This window comes from Xiphophorus hellerii, chromosome 20, assembly GCF_003331165.1.
Source record: "Xiphophorus hellerii strain 12219 chromosome 20, Xiphophorus_hellerii-4.1, whole genome shotgun sequence".
Lineage (NCBI taxonomy): Eukaryota > Metazoa > Chordata > Actinopteri > Cyprinodontiformes > Poeciliidae > Xiphophorus > Xiphophorus hellerii.
In genome coordinates, this window is record NC_045691.1 from 31,572,959 (window position 1) to 31,591,920 (window position 18,962).

Sequence of the window (18,962 nt, forward strand, 5' to 3'; positions counted from 1 at the left end):
CAAAGACAGGAAACGGAGTATGTGTGGAGCTTGTAGTTGCGTTGATACCACGTATAAAAATCATACAGCTGGGTTTATAATGGAGCATCTCAATGGAAGCAACCATATCTTACTGTCAGCAAGATGATGTATGGCATCCCCCAAACTCAGGAAGTAGGCGTGGCGTAGAGCCGCTTCAGACGAGATTCTGGTCCTGGTGTCATACTGTCACACGCCGTGCAGAAAGAGCTTGTTAGAACCTCAGTGAATTAGCAGGTAAGATTAGGATTCATATAAATGGGCTTTGGTGTCGTACCAGCAGGAAAGCTGACAGCAGATCAATTCCCTCCGTGTCCAACCTGAGCAAAGTGTTAGACAGCTTAAAACTTCACTTGTTCAATAAACATGAACAATTGGAATTGTTCATGTTTATTGAACATTAATGGAAAAATTCTTTTCCATTAAAAATAATTTTTTAATTCCATTAAAAAGTATTTGTTCCCTTGTAGATTGCTTTTTGGTGAACTAAACATCAAAGTATGAAAAAGAACTAAAACAAATCCATTCTCAATGGATTTCCTATCATCCTAAAACAAAAATGTATAAATCAATCATGTCAGATTATATTTAAAGGGGCAGTATAAAGTATTTTCCAGGCACATAGTGCCATTTTATAGCTCAATCAAGTAAATATGTCATCTTCAGTTGCTATAAATTATCTTAAAAGAAACTGGACTTCAATATTTAATGCCTTCAAATTGGGCCTCTGTCTCTTTAAAAACTCCTGCTCTTTCTGAAACTCTGCCTAACATCTAATAACCCTTTTTTTTTTACCAGTGTTTCACTGAGAAGCAGCTCCTATAATGGTAAATGGACTGAACTTATATAGCACTTTTGACCAGTCAAAGCGCTTTACACTAGTCACACTCACAAGACGTTTATACACCGATACACAGATCGGTAGGCAATTTGGTTAAATGCCTTGCCCAGAGGCACATTGACATGTGGCAGGAGGAAGCTGGAATCGAACCTACAATCTTCGTAAGATGACTACTCTACCAAAGAGCCACAGTCGCCTCAATGAGTTCAGCTGATGCACAGTTCCACCAGGTGTTTGCTAATTTCTACTGGCTAGTCTGAAGCAGCTAAGTGGAAGAGTTTCGGAGGAGGGCTGCTCTGTGAGGTGGAAGCTCGGAAACTGCAGTTCAGAGGAGAAGCTGCGTCTCAAAGGCGAGCATTTTGCGCAGCTGAATGGTTGCTATGGGAGATTAAAGGATTTCTCAACTATACATGAAAGAATCAAGACAACACTCCAGGGATGTTTTTGGTGAGAGAACAACATTATAACATGATGTAATTTTCAAAAAAGTCGATTTTACATAATACTGCCCCTTTGATAATATGTTTCAATTTCCATTACCTGAAGTCTTATACTTGATAGGATTATGTGTCCAAAACATCTCAAAGTGAAACATCAACAAAGTTTGAAACACAATAAACTGGATGATACATGATTGGCATAATACTACATTAATAAATGTGGTATTTATTAATGTAATAATAAATACATTATTATTTATGTATTTAAATAAATACCTAAATAATGTATTTAGGTATTTATTACTAGCTTTCCATTTATAGCTAGTAATGCTTTAAATGTCTCAGAGTCTGGCCATGCATGGAGCTCATTGCTAGTTAACATAGAGGGTTTACCGAGGTACGTGGTTGATGAGAGCTTGAGATCTGTACTGAGGAAAGAGGTAAGACCTGAACTCCTCATTACTGCTAATACCAGGCCAAGTCTCTTCGGTTGGAGTACCTGCATTGCAAAGAAATAATTCATCGTCTCGTTTCTTATTACATTTAGTTATTATTATTATGTAATCACCAGAAAACCAAGTGAGGAAATGTCCATCTTAACGGTGCAGACTAACTGCTACATGAGTAGTCGTCACCCACTTCAAAATAAGAGCATGAATATAAACGTCTAACTACTTAAAGAATACTCAACAGTCAATAGCCAAAACTTTGACGCAGATGTTGAACTTTATTCAACTCAAAGTTTATGAGACAATCAAGTAGATTTATGGTACGTTCACACCGAGAGCGTTTTGAGCGTCAGGCGCGTCTCATTTACATTTAAAGTCTATGTTGAGGTGCATCGCAGGTCATTGCGGCTCATTACGAGCGTCTAGCGCGGCGAGACTTGAAACGTTTGGAGAGTTTTGAGCGTTTGAAGCATCAAGAGCGTCCAACGAAAAACAACGGCTAGAGCTGACGCGCCCTCAACACGCATCCACATAGACTTTGAATGTAAACCAGACGCGTAAAACGCTAGGTGTGGAGCAAAATGTCAAGAGTCTGCATTCAACGTGCACACGCATCGAACATGAAGCGCTGGATGCAGTAGTTTTTGACGCACGTAAAGCTTTGGTGTGAACGCACCATTAGAATACATACCAAAAAATGAATTCAGAGGAAGCTAAGAGCTCTAATTGTTTTCGAAGTTTGCAAAACCGCTAAAGTGCTAAATGAAAAATTTGCTAATGTATGGTTAGCAGAAGTGGCACACCACTGGTGGTTTCCTTTCATTGTAGGTTTAGATTGCTGAGAGCAGCCCGCTTTTTCACATACGTTCATAAAAGAAGGCTGCATGCGTAGGTGCTGGATGTGATAGTTCTGTGGCCAATGAACCAGTTGGTACAGGGCTGAGCAAATACTTTCTGTATTAATAAGGATAAGCTCTCTTCTCATCTGCACATTTCATTCAGGTTTTTACTGTACTGTCATTTCTAGTCATCTTACCCATGAGTCTAAAAATCAAGTGTAGCTCCTCCTTCACCGTGGCACCAGGAAACATCGGGCGACCCGTTGCCATCTCATACAGTATACAACCCACCCCCCTACGGAGAGGTAGAGGAGGAGGAAGGGGATGAAAATACAAGTCGGACAGAGAGGAAAAAAGCAATCCCAATATATTAGGTCTTGATGTGAATTCAAGACTTTAAAATGAGTGAGTGGGCACTGTGGGTGGCGTGGTGAGACCCCCTGTTGATCTGTGGGGGGATATGTAAGCTCATAAAAGACCGTTGCATTGCTGGAGCTCCGTTTTTCATAATCTGTCATTTCACAAAGCTGTGGGGGTGTCATAAGCAAACAGTTATTGTGCAAAAAGTATATAAGGAAAGTGATTGCCCATGAATTATGCATCTTCATATTAGATTGTGAGTCATGTGTCTACAAGCAACCTGTGATATTTAAAAAGAGAGGAATGATTCCCAGGAATCTTGGAAGATCCTGACGTTGATTAAAAAAGCTCAGTGGTGATGGGGGAGGGCGTGTATTCATGTAGCATTAAAAACTATCTTAAAGTGCTGCGTGGACCGAGGCACACTTTATCTGTCCAGTCAGTTTAAATGACAACTGTTCAGTATGAGGAAATAAACTGAGAATTAGCCGACCAATGGAATTTGTCCGTCAGCCAATCTTGACCAAAGATGACTTACAATGTTTTACAAAACGATTCATTCTCCCAACATTTTCACATTACATTGACAAACTTTGACACATTTTTCTGACACTTTGCTCAATAGAACAACACAAAAACACACATAATTGTAAAGTGGAAGAAAAAATTCAGATGGCCTTAAAGAATCTGAAATGTTTGTCTTGTTGTGCACCTTCTTTCCTCTGATAATCCAGTGAAGGCAATGGCCTTCACCTAATTTATAAATGTAGTCTACCAACACATGACTTCATCTCACCATGAATGCAGCCGTTTTGTGAGCATTTCCAAGGTTTGTTAGAGTACAGACAGCGCCATTAAGACCTGTCCACCCCTGACCTGACAGACAGGAAGGGGAGAAAGTTGTGGAAAGGTTTAACGCACAGTTGGGTCATACAGCAACGTCTGAACAACCCACACGGCTCTGCTCAATCCATCATCTGAAAATGGAAAGCATTATGGTGTACCATCATGGCTTTCCTCCACAGAAATAGGAAGTTGATGGGAAAAGGGATGAAACTAAATGCAGGACAATCATGTAAGAAAACCTGCAAGCAACTGTGTGTTGTTTATAGACGATCCGCGTCTGTTTGCTAACTTCAATGACAGGTAAAAATGTCTCTAGATGTACAACGTTGATAGACAACCCTGAACACCTGCCGCTGTCACTGATACAAAAAGTTGTTCCATCAGCTTGCCGATTGCAAATTCAGACCACACGTTAAATTTGTACCTAAAAACATTTTGAATTAAAGTTTGTCTCTCCACTTCACAATTACATATAGATAACCATTTCCATAAAGACAACCCACAAAAGGCTGTGGATAAATCCCTTCTATACATTTTCTACAAAGAGAAACTGTTGCACAGACTGGTGCTAAGGGGGCAGCACTATGTATGTTCCATATCAATCATCTTATAGTACAATCAAGTATCTATGTCACCTTCAGTTGCTATAAAAATGTTGTATATAACAAATATGACTTTAAGGAAATTTGACTTTGTATTTTAACTCTTTGAAATTGGGCCTCTGTCTCTTTAAGAAACTCCTGCTCTTTCTGAAGCTCCACCTTCAGAAACATTTAGCATTGTTAAATGTTGTTTAACATTTAACATAGTAAGCAGCAGGAGAGACTGTTAAATGAAACACATTTAACAACCAGTGTTTCACTGAGAAGTAGCTTCTATAATGAGATCAGTAGATGCTAATGGCTGCTGGCTAGTCTGAAGGAACTGAGTGGGGGAGCGCTGATCTGTGAGGTGGACGCTCGGAAGATTGGAAGCTGCAGCTCAGAGGAGGAGCTTCGTGTTGAAGGCGGTGCTAGGTCCACCCAGTTGTTTTCCACAGCTGAATGGTTGCCATGGAAATTAAAGGATTTCTCAAACATTCATGAAAGAATCAACGAAAAACTGCAGGTATAATTTTGATAAAGGAAAAACATAACATGACGTGAAGCTAAAAAAAAAAAAGTCAATTTTACATAATGCTGTCCCTTTATGGTGGCTTTGATCAAGAAGTGTAACTAAGAGCAAATCAGATATTTGATATGTTTTGATATTTGATTAATGTCAGAGAACAAAATGTAAAGAATTGTTTATCAATTTATAAAATTCTTCGTACGTGTAAATAAAAAATCCGTTAGAACTCCCATCCCTGTGGGATGTGGGTGGGTGCACTGAAAGGTGAATGACTGTTTCTCACCACATGTCGATGTGCATGGAGTATTCCGTAGAGCCCAGGAGCACATCGGGGGGCCGATACCAAAGAGTCACCACTTCGTTGGAGTAGGTCTTTGTGGGGACGGATTTGGCCCGAGCCAGACCTGGACAGCACAGGACGCCATTTTAGCTACAGCTCACATCTTTGCTCAGCAGGACAGGTGGCTTCGCTCTGCTTCCCATGAACTTTTTTAGCCAATGAAAGAGCCGACGGCAGCTCAACATGTCATGTTATTGCCTGCGTGCTTAGCTGGAGCTATTAAAAATAGTCAGGGACACTGGTGGGCTTATCGACCCACTTCCAACACAAAACTGGAAAAAAATCAAGAAAGAGGGGTAATGGTTGCTAGGAAACATGAAGACAGGCCGAGAATAATCAGCATTCAAGACCACCGCGTGGCGATAAAACAGAACACAACTCAAAGTATTTACTGCAACCAGGATTGCTCTGTCATTGCAGAGAGTGACCCGTTCGGTTTGTTGAACGTCGCCGTGCTTCCTACCAAAATCGGCCAGCTTCAGCTCGCCCTTGTCGTTGATGAGAAGGTTCTGAGGCTTCAGGTCTCTGTGGAGGATTTTTCTTTTGTGGCAGTAGGAGAGACCGCGCAGCAGCTGGAACATGAAGATCTGCAGGAGGGAGGCGTGAAGAAAAGACGCTGCACAGGTTCAAAGGGAAATGCAGCCGTTCCAACACAGTGGCCGTATTTACTGACCTGCCTCACATATTCAACATAACTTTACAACAATGTATTATAAAGTAATTTATTGTATGTAGTAATGCAAAACACAGCAGTGTTTTAAGTGGAAGGAAAAGTATCCAGTCACATTCAATAAAATAGAATATGTGTCTTGATGAATATGTGTTCTGTCCAATTAAAATAGGAATCTTTAAGCAGATATTAAGCTTTTTTAATAAGCCCACATTTCAGTATTCTACTTTTTTTTGTTCTTATTGATCTGATGTGATATTATAAACTCAAATGTTGCGTTTGTATTAGCTGTAAGTGGAAAACCATCATTATGAATCAAAACAAAAGGCTTAAAAACAGCAGTCTTTGTGCAATTAATCAATACATCGTGTTTCAGTTTGTACACCGAGTTACTAAAATAGTTTATCTCTCAAAGCAAATCTTTATCTTTGTTTGTTTTGTTAGTGAAACTGTGTCTTCAGAAGATCGGTCTACTATGTAATATGTAAAATAGTTTAAAAATCCAACAGAAAAAGTAAATATATGCAAGCCTGAAGGCATTTTGACTTTATTTTTCATAATTAGCGTCCGGTGTCAGAAGAATGGAAATAAGTTTAGGATCCAGCAGGGCTTAATGACCAAACGAAGGCATGATAATTAAAGAGGCAAAAGAAAGAATAAATGTCAGACTGTCAGGTAGCATATCGTATAAACGCAGCCTGAAAAATGACTTTAAGTATAACACATAAAAGGATACACATCCTCAATTAAAATCTAAGAAATTCGTATGTTTATTTTAGGGGGAAAGAACAAGAACACAGTTTGTTCTGTTCACCAAGTTTAAGAGTTCAAAAACATCCTGGGTGCATAAAATAGTGTTAGCTCAGATCCTTCCCCCAGCAGCTGGTAGGCTAGAATCGGCACTGCTCTCAACAAACTCAGTAAATGTTTACATCCTGCTGATATTCGCTAATTCGTTTCTTGTGAAAGCTCTGTTGTATTTTTATGCAGATTTTTTTTTTTAATGACTTTACTCAATTGCACGTTTCTTTCAATCTGAGTATTCTAATTCCAATAATTGTGCTGTGTATTTTTTTTTCTTCGCTGTAAACTTGCCCCTCACTATCTTCTTACTTGATATTCTCCTAGGTGTGAATCTGCCTGCCTGTCACTTTGCACTACAGTAACACAAATTCTTAACAAGTAAAGACAACTCCAATTGTGACACTCATCTAAAATACAAGCTCACCAATATAAACACAGATTAATTCCTGAATGAGAGTTTGCAACAAAAACTTTTTTTTTTCTTTTCTTTTAATAGATTCAAGACATACATTTAGCTTCTTAAATCCTCCTACCAGTAATGTACAGTTAGCTCTCACCTTGACGTTGTGCATGCTCATGAGATTTCCACAGTTGTCCAAGTAATGTTTAAGGTCACTGTCCTGCAAAACAGAATAACTCGCTGTTGCATTGATCTTCCTTTGGGGTGAGTGACCTTTAGGAGCTGTGCTGATACTCACCAGATACTCGAACACCAGGGTGAGGCAGCGGTCTGTGTGGATGATGTCATGCAGCGTGACGATGTTGGCGTGTTTGAGGTTCTTCAGCAGAGACACTGAACCCCCCCAAAAAAACAAACAGGTGTACATGAGGACAACAGAAAGCTTGTTGTGAATTTGTGTATTATTACATCACAAAATAATTCTCAATTAGGGGTTAAGATAAATTTGACCTATAAAAACTGTGATGTTACATCACAGTACACTTTTTAATGGCCAAAAAAAAAAAAAAAGATTATTTAATATGATTAATGATTAAATGATTACACTTTCTACATGTGAACGTAGAAAAAAGTATGTGTATTTTATGATGGAATATTAGGGCCATGCTAAGAAAACAATAAAAAATATAAAATTAAGAGAATAAAGTCAACTTTATTTTTATATTATGACTTTATTCTCATATTATTTACACTATTCTCATAAAATGACTTTATTATTTTACTTTTCTTTTATTAGTGTGGCCCTAATACTCTGTTGCAGTATTTAACTGAGTCAGAAAAAAAATAGTTGTTTTGAGCCTTTTCTCTACTATAATTCCACACATATTTTAAACAGATAATTTTCCCTTTTGTCTTTGAAAATTATTTGTGTCTACAGAACCATGAAAGAGCATTTTCCCCAGAGAAGATGTTTTTTGGGGGGGCGGGGGGGTTTGTCATACTTACATGTTCAAATGATCAAATTTATTTTTATTTCCAAAGGCTTTAGGGGATGATTTCCACTTACTGAGAGAAAGGCAACCTGTCTCGATCTGAAAAGTGATCGGTTGCAGCTCCCATCTCAAACGTTGTGAGAATTGTAAGAGAGGGTTTTTTTTCATCCCTGTGGAGGAATTCTGGCGCTTTGGCCCAGGCTTCTAGACAGTATTGTTCTAATCCATCCACATTAGAAGGTTTTTGAGTATAAATTGCCCGTTTAAGGTCATGCCACCCCATCTCGCTGGAAAGCTTCCATTTTATGCATTGGATCATTTTTGATCCAATATCATAGACCCCACTTAATGTTGGCTGTCAGGTTTTATTGAAGTCATTTCATTTTGCTGCAGTATAGAAATACTACTCCTATTGGTGTGGGTGGTGAAACTAAACCACAAATATAGCAATTTCATAATTTGAAATGGATGGGGGAAAAACTTTTCATATAGTCAGGTTGGATTGGATAGTTTCCCCAAAAGTACATAAAATTATTTGAAAATAGATATGTGTATTGTCTTGGGTTATTTTTGTCTGACATCAACATTTCTTTCAACTGAAAGTTAAAAAACTGAAAAAAATACACTGTCACTCACTGTACTTTTATATTGCCACCTTCCTAAAATAATGGCCTGAGTTAATTTTTGCCAACATTTTTATTTATTTATTTAGCCCAAAATTATTTACTGCAATGATTTGGCATAAATGATTTTGTTTGTAATGCCAAAATCATTTTGGTTATTAGTTTAGGAAGGTGACAATATTTTGATTTCAAGAAAAACATTTAATGCCTATGCTGCACCACCAGGTGGCGATAATGATAACCATAAAACCATCGAAATTCATAAGAAGAAGATCCAGTGTGGCTCAAGCAGCTCCACATTAAATATTCTAAATATTCTACCAAAATTACTCTCATTGAGCGTCATAGAAACAAAGACAAAGGAAGATAAATGTGGAAAATCCACAAAAACGACACCGGTGTTGTGGTTTCTATGCCTCTTAGCACAAAGCGAGCTTCTACATAATCAGTGCTTTAATATCAGACCACACTGCATACAGGGTTCTAGACTTTCTTCTCTTTGGAGTGATTTTGTTACGCCAACCGTGAGACCCAGAACTCTGACCCTAGAACTTATGTTACCTGTACTAATTTTAGGAATGAAACCGAGGATTCTGTCAAAATAATTCCACTTTATAATTTATATAGATTCACTCAGAGGTGAATCAGTCAAACCAGGAAAACAAAAAATTGTTTTGAGGGACTTCACCGACACTGATGTGTGTTCTCTAACATTTGGAGGGAAGAAGAGGAATGAGGAAACAAAATCGTGTTCTCGCAATAAAGCTGTGATCATTCAACAATGTTGACACTAACAGTGTAAGGCAATGTGTTCAAAGTCGGAATAACTTTATAATAGAGAGGCTAAGCTGCCCAAAAATATAAGCTGCACTCCTGCAGCAGAGCCTGATCTCTACAGTGCCTTCTTATGATCCACATGGTTAATTTTTTTTATTTGTCTGTGAACCGAAAGGATTTAATCCCAAAGTATTTTATTTTAACAAAAGATTTTAACCTCATTTTGCTGAGAATTTAAACAAAATAAGATTTGTGGAGGCCTAGACCCCCCCCCTCCACAAAGCCTCATCCGAAAATTCAGGTTTATCAAAAAAAGTGCCGCCTCCTCACCAGGGAGATTTTTCTCTGGCGAATTTGTTTGAGCAAAAAATCTCAGAAAATCCCAAGTGAGACTCTGACAGGGTTAATGATCCCTTTACCTTCTCTGATAGCAGTGCAAGGAGCTCCCTCGTCGTGCTCCAGACGGATCTCCTTCAGGGCCACTAGGTTCTCCGTTAGTTTGCTCCTTCCTTTAAAAACGGTGGCGTATGTCCCCTGGGAACAGAAGCACAGGAAGGCATATCAGGCGATATCATGTAAGAGAAAAAGAGCCGTTGTAGAAACATGAGTCTTTGTAGTTCTGTTTCGCTCAGAATCACCTTTTTTTTTTTTTTTTTAGGGAGTTAGTGACGACTATTTCTGACTGAATGAGAACACCTTAGAATGACAGCAATCGTGTCGTCAAAGTGTTTAAAGTTGAGTTTGAGTGAGAACGTTTCTGCTGTTCATAAAAAACATACAAAAATAATCTATTGCATTTTGTGTATCTGAATCAGTTCAACATATGGAAGTGACATGTAGATCTGAGAAAAGGTCAGAACGGGGTTCAGACTACCATGAAAAAGTCAGATATGGGTCGCATTTGCCTGATGTTCATTTTTTGTTTATTTTTAATCTACTTGATTTTTAATTTAATTTTATTATTATTATCTTCTTGTTGTATGTTGTTTTTAACTTTTTTGTGCTGAAAGGTGCTATATAAATAAAGTTGAATTGCCTTGATGTGTGATCTAGTTGTTTTCAACAATGTTCCAGATCTATTCAGTTTAATTCTATGTTTTGAACCATTTAAAACAAGGTAATGCTGCAGTTTATTTTTTACATGTTTAACCAAGGTAGTCAACCTATTGTTTCAGTCAGTTGCAGTTCCTTTATTATTTATTTGCCATTGGCTGCTATGCTACTGATTGCACAGACTGAACACAGTAAAGTTGTTTTTACATGTTTGACCAAGTTTGTGAAGCTGCTGGTGTGTTTAAGTCTGCTGTACTGGAGCAGAGGCATCAAATAAATGTGACTTCTTCAAAGCAGATTTGTTTTTAGCTGAATAGTACAGGATAAATATCACATTAAGTGTGAAAAACAATCTCAGATGATTTTATCGCAGCGACCCACCGTTGCAACAGGGAGTCAACTTTTAGTTGCTCACAAACAAAACCGTAAATGTTGCACTGAACTCAACAGAACCTTTGAATCATATGGACAACCAGCTGCGACGTACCTCACCCAGTTTGCCAAGCTTCACATACGTTTCCAGTTTCCCAAATCCTATATCAGACTAAAAGGCAGAGAAAACCATTAGGCAGATTATTTTCACAACACTTGATTCTGTCCTCCGGATCAGGAAATAAAGGTTTTACTAATCTTACACTCAACAAATGACTTGTTTACTCTGTCCAACAAAAAAACACTTAATTGGCAACAGGGTGGAGAACAAAAGAACAATGATTCCTTCAGTCTGAGTCACTACCTGCCATGCAGGTGGAGCGACACACAGGACGAGACAACACAACACGGTGTGGAAAATAAGCCGACGGTTACTGACCAGTGAGGCGCGTCGGGACGTGCGGCTGAGTGGCCTGCAGAGGGGGGAGTTTTCGCTTTCCTGCTGCAGTTTTTTGAGAAACTCCGGAGGCAGGCGGATGTCCATGGGCAGAGACATCCGCTTACTGACGTCCTGAAGAGGTCAACAGAGAAAGGGATCAGACGGTTCTGTTTGTCTTGTTCAGGCATTTTATGTTTGTGTCAATTATTTAATTGATTGTCAGGCAGATATTCAAAAGTTGGTGGATTCAGAATTGTGACGGAGGATAAATGTGAGACAATTACAGTTGTAGGAAGGAAACCTAGAAGGTTTGACCCTTACAGTCAACAGCTCAAAAGGCAATTATTCCTGCCGCTATAAAAAAAAGTTACAGAAATATCTTTCAAATATATTCTTTCAAAATTTTCTGGCATTTAGCAAAAATAACAAATTTTGGTCATTTTTACCTGACCTAAAACAGGACAAGTTTGGTCTGATTTAACTGCAAACAGTGAGAGAAAACAAATGTGTGCGTGTCTTTTTATTCGGTGTATGTAAACATCTGGCTTCAACTGTATCAGATTTAGGCTCCTCCCCTCTGACACTCAGAGTAGTTTACACCGGAAGCCACAATTAGTGACATTTGAACACTTGTGTGATGCCAAAAAAGTGTTTCCATTGCAGTTTTGCAAAATTGCAACACAGACAAAAACGTCACCCCACCCAAGAGCAAAAACGTCTTCTCAAAAAAAAAAAAAAAAAGAAAAGTTAGTTGTTTTGAAATTGCCGCATCTCCATTAGGTGAATTCATTCTCGTAAATCCAATTAGTGCAATGTCATGATCAATGGCAGCGCAGCCATACTGAAACGACGAAAGTCAATTCGCTTCATGGAAAAACTATTCACAATTTCTAAAAATGTCAAAATTGAGTTTCGTCAACATGAGCAGATCAGCGACAAAGATCTCCTCACATTTCTAATGGAAAGGCAACAGCTGTTACCAGCAGACCCTGAGCCAGCACGGTTCTACCGGAGTTGTTCGTGTTCATCAACATAAAATTGTATTCTTATTTTCTAAACATAATGAAAGAACAATAAATACCTCAAAACGGTAAGGAAACTAACAAAACAGATGTTAGCAATGTTCTACAGCAGCGTTGCCAAATTCATTAATGATCTTGAGATCAAAGGAAAAGCAAAAGGTCTCTGAGATTCTTGCAAAAATGGAGCTAATTGTTTTTCACCGCTTTAGCTGCTGACCTGTTGTAAACCCCTCATTAGAAAAATCCACTCCTCACGTTTGTAGCAAGTGGCTGTAGAGGTCTGCGGAAGCTGAACACCGGCTCAGTTGTTGTCAGGCTGTTATTTCTGTCCTCATTACATCTTTCTAAGTATTCGCTTCTCACTGGCGTACAGTATTCTCACTGGTCTGTCTGAGAAAAAAAAAAAAAAGAGTCAGGTTGACTCATGCTCCTTCAAACGGGACTTTTCTTTTTACCTGCGAAGGTAGGGCTGTAGACAGTCTGCGAAAGAAAAGTGTGACGCCACGGAAAGGCTAAAAAGTTGTGGAGGCGAGTCAGAGTGTGTGTCAGAGGCGAGGAAGACATCAACCTTTTCACACTCTGAATGACCTTGTGTCTGTTTAAGGCAGTTATGTAATGAAACATAAAATCATGTCTCCCAGAATAAAAAGATACCTCCATTGAATACCAGCAATGGTAACTTCATTCCTGACCCAAATATGTTTGGTTTTTATTTTATTTTTAAAGGTCAAAGCACCTATCCTATGGTCGGTGTCAGGAGGTTCAGTGAAGCAGGTAAGATGGTCGGCCTGTGAAGAATAACCAGTTGGTTTCTTTAACCAAACCAACTCTATAGAGAAATGTTTGGCTGACGCTTCCTGGCTTCTGCTCAGGTTTTGCTAACCAAAGCATTTAGAGTCCCTCTGCTTTTCCCAACTTGCAGCTGGAGCAGTTAGGCGAGTCCATTCCACACCACGGTGAGCAGGATTCACCGTAACTCCTCGCTCTGCAGCATCAACCCGTCTGCTACTCACTTCCATGGAAAAGCGCCTGTGCTGGGCCTGGCTGTGGTAGTGCAGGTGGGACGGAGAGTGAGCTCCTGGTGTGGTGGCCTCAGGGCTCACTGGGCTGGCGTCGTGAGATGGAGGACCGAGTCGGTCCGGAGTCAGCCCTGGAAGAACAGGACGGAATCAGCATCTGAAGGATCATTCACACCGAGCTGAATATCCGGGAAACCGAATGCATTTTTACACGATTTGGTCTTTCATTCACATGTAAACTGTTTAATACTACTTAAAACAATTGATAGTAAAACCTCTGGGCAAAGTGGAGATTTGCAAAGTCTCCTTTTTTTTTTTTGCTTTTGCGTGTGGACATCGGAAACCGGAGATTTAGAGGTCCAGACCTTGACGGTCTGCAACAAACAACGAGCCGCTGACGTCATATCTGTGACCATTGTTTCTGTTTGGCCGTGCAGTGGAGGAAAGATGGCTGCTTTCAGAGAAGTGCTGATTTTTACATTTGTTCAGACATTTTTTACTTCTACTTTTCCAACAAGTTAAGTTGCAAAGGAGAAGGAGCGCTTAGAGGTCAGCTGTTTTACACCAACTATCCGTCCCACATGAGGCATTGTCTTGTGTTTCATTCTAACGCGGTATTTAAAAGTAGTTCAACCTCTCTGTCTGAACCTCCTGGCACCATAGCGGTGCTCTGGTTAAGCACAACCCACACATGGAGGCCTTAGTCCTCGACGCGGCTGCTGCAGGTTCGTTGGATTCCCGGCCTGGTGGCCTTTGCTGCATGGCTTCCCCCTTCTCTCATTACCCACTTTCCTGTCAATTCACTATCAAATAAAGGCCACTACAGCAAATAAAACATTTAAAAAATAATTTTAAAAAAACCCTCCTGGCGCCATATTTATTTCCTGACAGGAAGTTGTGGTCGTTTTGAAGGTTTCATTTTAGCTGACATACAGCAGGTATTAGCTTTTCACTACACTGCCCCCTGTGGGTTTGGCATGCTTATACCAACGCTCAGTAAGTCATGTAATTCAGCGGCTTTCTGTTTACTTGTAACTGGTTTTCTTAAACTAGTCAGGTGTGGACGTGATTACTTTATAAAAAGAAAAAGACCTGGCTATGTGTGAACTAGACCTGAAAAAAAAAATCTAAGCAAGCTAATGGCTATTTCTACCCTCATTAGTCCACACACTCTTATCCCTCATCATGTAGAAAACCTTTGCTTATTTATTTAGTTTCTTACTTCCCTCGTTGCAGAAGTTGAAGGGCAGGCTAGCCTCCTCTGGTCCATGTGAATCATTAAACCCAGCTTCAGATGCTGCGTCGGACCCCGGCAGCCATGTAATGAAAAACTCTGTGATCCAGCCTGACATGATAATTAGATCAAAACCTAATCGCTCTGGATCTGGACTTTCATCACATTCACCAACCTCAGTATTGCTCTGTGTGTTTACACCTATTTGTGCTCGCAAACATGATGCTAGAAAACAAAAAGAAGGGAAAGACTTTTCATCACCGTCGTCAGTTTTTATAAGGTGTTTGTGTTTAAAGCAGGTTTTCTATGAAATTCTGTTCTTCTTCCTGACTTTAATCATGAAGAATCAGCAGACTCTATTTGGATTTGTTGTGATAAGGCAACGCAAATTAATGTGCAATTTAAAATTGCAAGCAAAAGGTTTGATGTTCAAAATATTTTACTCATGAAAATCTGCAAAATGTTGGGATGCATTTGTATTTTGCCCTCCTGAACCAATATTGCCGTCAATAACAGCCGTTTGTACATATACAGTGCATATAGGCTAGCTTAAGCTTAGTGCATAAAAGTATCAAAATCTTGAATTTTTTTCACAGATCATTTGTCTTATACTGTCACAACATATCAATAATTTAAACAAATGTAAGTAATGTACATATTTATTTTTTTTAATAAAAATTAAAAGCAGCTTTAAAGTTATCAAAATTAGTTTTTCAAAATGTTTTTAAAATGTACTATTTTCCTTCCTTTTCATTGCTAATCACTACTTTGGTTAGTCTGTTCCATAAAATACCAATAAAACATCATTATGTCACTTTGTGGGCCTTTTCCAACTAAACAGAGCAATTCTTCAGTTTGACATGGAGCATCGATATCGCTATTTACCCTTTAGCTAAACTGTGTTTGATGTACAAAAGCAGATAATAAACCGGCTTTCAAGAAAAGTCTGTGACTATCCATTTCACACACTAGACATGAGGCAGCCGGGTCACGATGAAGAAAATTCCAGTGAAGCTCAGTATTGTTAAGTTGCATTGTGTGAATGCTGTGACCCCCCACTGTGGTGAACAGAAAGGACTTTGATCCTCCATGTTCAATGTTGTGCCTTGGAGAGCAGTCAGTGTTTGGTACCTGGCTGGCTTTTAAATGCTTCACACTGGGAAGTTTTTTTTTTTCAATGGCAGCATTAACAGCAGCACCATGGTGGACATGTCGGAGCCCCCTTGGTGTGCGTCGCACAATCCATGTTTCCATAGGGACAATGGCAAACAAAGAGCAGGACGCTTTATTAGGTATCACTAAAGCCACCTTCCCAATGTCGAGGTACTGAGACACACACACCGCTCCTGCTCAACCTGTGATGTGCTTAACCCTGATCACACACACACACGCACTTTGTAATTACAAAGCCTAACACGGTCCAGTACAAGAAAACAAGTGAAGAAGAAGAAGATGAACTGAATCCCAGGAAGGCTTTCATATCTGACAAATGTCTGAATGAATCTAACAAGACATTTCAGAAGAAGCTCAGAGGTGCAGCCTGGCTGTGTGTTGTGTTGATTATCAGTCTAAATAGGCTGAGAGGATGAAATGACAAACTGTTTTCTGGTCATTTGAATTTCACAGCTGCAGCACTCCTTTGATCATTTGGATGCTAATTAGTGCGGCTAAAGGTGAGGCTAATCTGAGCCCAGTCGGGAGAGACGGACGGATGTCTGCTGGACACCTGGTTATGAAAAGGACAATCCATTATGGTGCACAGCATGATGTCTGAGCCTGTGCAGCTGAAATTGCTCTTACACTGAGAGGAGAAAAGCAAGATTAGACTGAGGGAAAAATACCTATGAAGACTTCAGATATATTTGAAGCCGTTTTTATTGATCACAGTCAACACGATCATTTAAAGGGACAGAATTATTCAAAATTCACTTTTTTGAGCTTTACATCATGCTATAATATCACATCCTCCTGAAAAACATATCTGGAGTCTTGCTTGGGTTCCCGCATGCATGTTTGAGAAATCCTTGAATCTCCATGGCAACCCATTCAGCTGTGCAAAATGCCTGGTTGGACCTAGCCCCGGACTCAAGACGCAGCTCCTCCTCAAAACTGAAATTTCCAAGCTTTTGAGCTTCCACCTGTGTGTTGCTCCACCTGCATGACGGGTAGCCTTCCCCCAAAGCAGCACCCCAATTCAGCTCCTTCAGACTAGCCAGGTGCAAGTAGCAAACATCCGGTGTAATTCCCCATCAGCTGAGCTCATTATAAAAGCTACTTCTCAGTGCAGTGCTGGTTGTTAAAGGGTGAACCATGTTGTGACGACTTCCTGAAGGCGGGGTTTCAGAAAGAGCAGGAGTTTTTAAAGAGACAGAGGCCCAATTTCAAGGCATTAAACTCCAAAGTCAAGTTTTTTCTAAGTCATATTTGACATGTACAGCATTTGTACAACAACTAATGGTAACATAGTTACTTGATTGTGCTACAAAATGGCACTATGTGCATGGGAAATACTTAATATTGCCCCTTTAAGAACACAAGCTAATCCATGTACAACAGGCCATCAGTATTTGCAGAAGTTAGGGGCCACACCTATAATCTGCAAATATATGAGTCTCCTTCTAAAGATGCTTATATCTGCCTATTTTGATATTTCAAATGCCAAATATACATTAATGTGCATTACAATGCACACTGGAAACCGTCTTAGCTCTACCATAGAAGATAAAATCTACAGTCTTCCTTAATTCCACTCTTTGGAGCCCAACCAATAAACAGCAAGTAAAATCAATGTCGCTTCTGGATTGGCTGCTTTGCTAGCATTGTAAGTAGGTATTTTAGGTTCCAAGCTGCATTTTCTTTCAAAGTTTTGGTTTATGCTCGACAAAAAAAAGAAGAAAGAAAATCTAGGCAGGTTTTTCACCAATCAATCTTGGGTTAATGTAGCTCCTCCCCCTCAGCTGAACCAGGCAAGAATTTTCAATTTGCAGGATAATGAGCATAGCCACCGACGCTAGGTTATTTCCACTAGCACAAACGCAGCAAACTGCCAATCTTGAGCATGTATGCACTACAACTGGTTGTTTCTGACCAAGCGGCGTATTTCTGCAGGTGGCAGTAGAACCGTATTGATTCAAGAATTTTATATTTTCTTCTCCCCGTTTGATTCTACTGAACACGGCTAAGATGCCCTGTAAGTGTTTTCTTTATTTTGTGTTTCTATAATAAGAGATAAATTGTAATATTACAAATTCAGTATTTTGTTACTGCAAATGTAATTGCAAGGAAGAGTCAGAAAACCTAATACCTGTAATCACTGAGGACCAGCAGCAGTAGCATAACAATCATCCCCAGATGAAGAACAGGCCAACCATATGCAGCGTTGTAATTTCATACTTTTATGTCTTTGCAGTCACACTGTCTAGCAGCAATGACTAAACCATCTAGTTATTAACATAATTTGTTTTTGCATTATCTATTACTTACTCCAGGATTTGTCTGATTTCCAATCAAAACCTGTGGATCTGCTGTGCTGCACTGGTGGCACTGGTCACAGTGTGGAAACTCAACTGCCTCTGTGAGGTTCTGACCCAGAAAATGGAAATGACTGGCAGTTAAACACCCAGTTAAGTAATCCAGTTTGCACTCTTATTAATAGTCACAAGTCGCTGATTGACACAGACCCAGCAAATGGTGCTGGTAAATAGAAGAGTCTTTGGATTTGTGAAATTATTCAACTTCTAATGAGATGAAACATGATCTGACTCAACAACCTCATTCAAAATAATAATTAAAAGCTAATTGGAGAGATTAATAGTGAAGAACTTAGTCGACCTTATAAACACCCACAGCAAAAACATTAAATCTTACGCATAATTTTTGGTCTAGTTTCTAGTGCAAATAAATTAGTACACTGAAAATGAGACAAAAACTAACTTACAAGTAACTTTTCAGTAAGATAAAAGAAAAAAAAAGTTTTTGTTATAAAATAAAACACTTTTTGTTTAAAGCTTTGCAGAACGAAGGCGATTTTCCAGCTCTTCTGTGGAACATCTTTAAGATAGTAGCAAAATAAAGAGATTATCACATAATGATGACGAGAAACCTTTGCTAGGGTTGGAGTTCTTACCCTGGGTGTGCCTTATGTTGAGCTGGTTGATCTGTTCAGTGAACTCATTCTCCTCGATGGTCTCAGTGCGTGGGACTGACAACGAGAACCGTCTCTTAAAGTTCTTCATCTTGTTCATGATGTAGAAAAGCAGACTCTGGAAGACAGAACGAATGAGGATAACTTCAGTAAAGTGATCAAAACTACTA

General features: G+C 39.3%; 1 protein-coding gene across 1 annotated transcript in view; it reads right to left on the reverse strand.

Annotated features, from left to right (window-relative positions):
- Positions 1–18,962, reverse strand: part of cdk18 (cyclin dependent kinase 18) — a 43,187-nt gene that overhangs the window by 4,795 nt on the left and 19,430 nt on the right. The window contains exons 2-14 of the mRNA XM_032550471.1: positions 18,775–18,910; positions 13,409–13,545; positions 11,374–11,505; positions 11,050–11,106; positions 9,929–10,043; positions 7,416–7,510; positions 7,275–7,337; positions 5,707–5,830; positions 5,187–5,307; positions 2,785–2,882; positions 1,693–1,798; positions 296–338; positions 114–204 (exon numbers count right to left, since the gene is read on the reverse strand). Coding sequence (XP_032406362.1) covers positions 114–204; positions 296–338; positions 1,693–1,798; positions 2,785–2,882; positions 5,187–5,307; positions 5,707–5,830; positions 7,275–7,337; positions 7,416–7,510; positions 9,929–10,043; positions 11,050–11,106; positions 11,374–11,505; positions 13,409–13,545; positions 18,775–18,892 — 1,300 coding nt within the window. The 5' untranslated portion in view covers positions 18,893–18,910. The remainder of the gene's footprint in view (positions 1–113; positions 205–295; positions 339–1,692; positions 1,799–2,784; positions 2,883–5,186; positions 5,308–5,706; positions 5,831–7,274; positions 7,338–7,415; positions 7,511–9,928; positions 10,044–11,049; positions 11,107–11,373; positions 11,506–13,408; positions 13,546–18,774; positions 18,911–18,962) is intronic.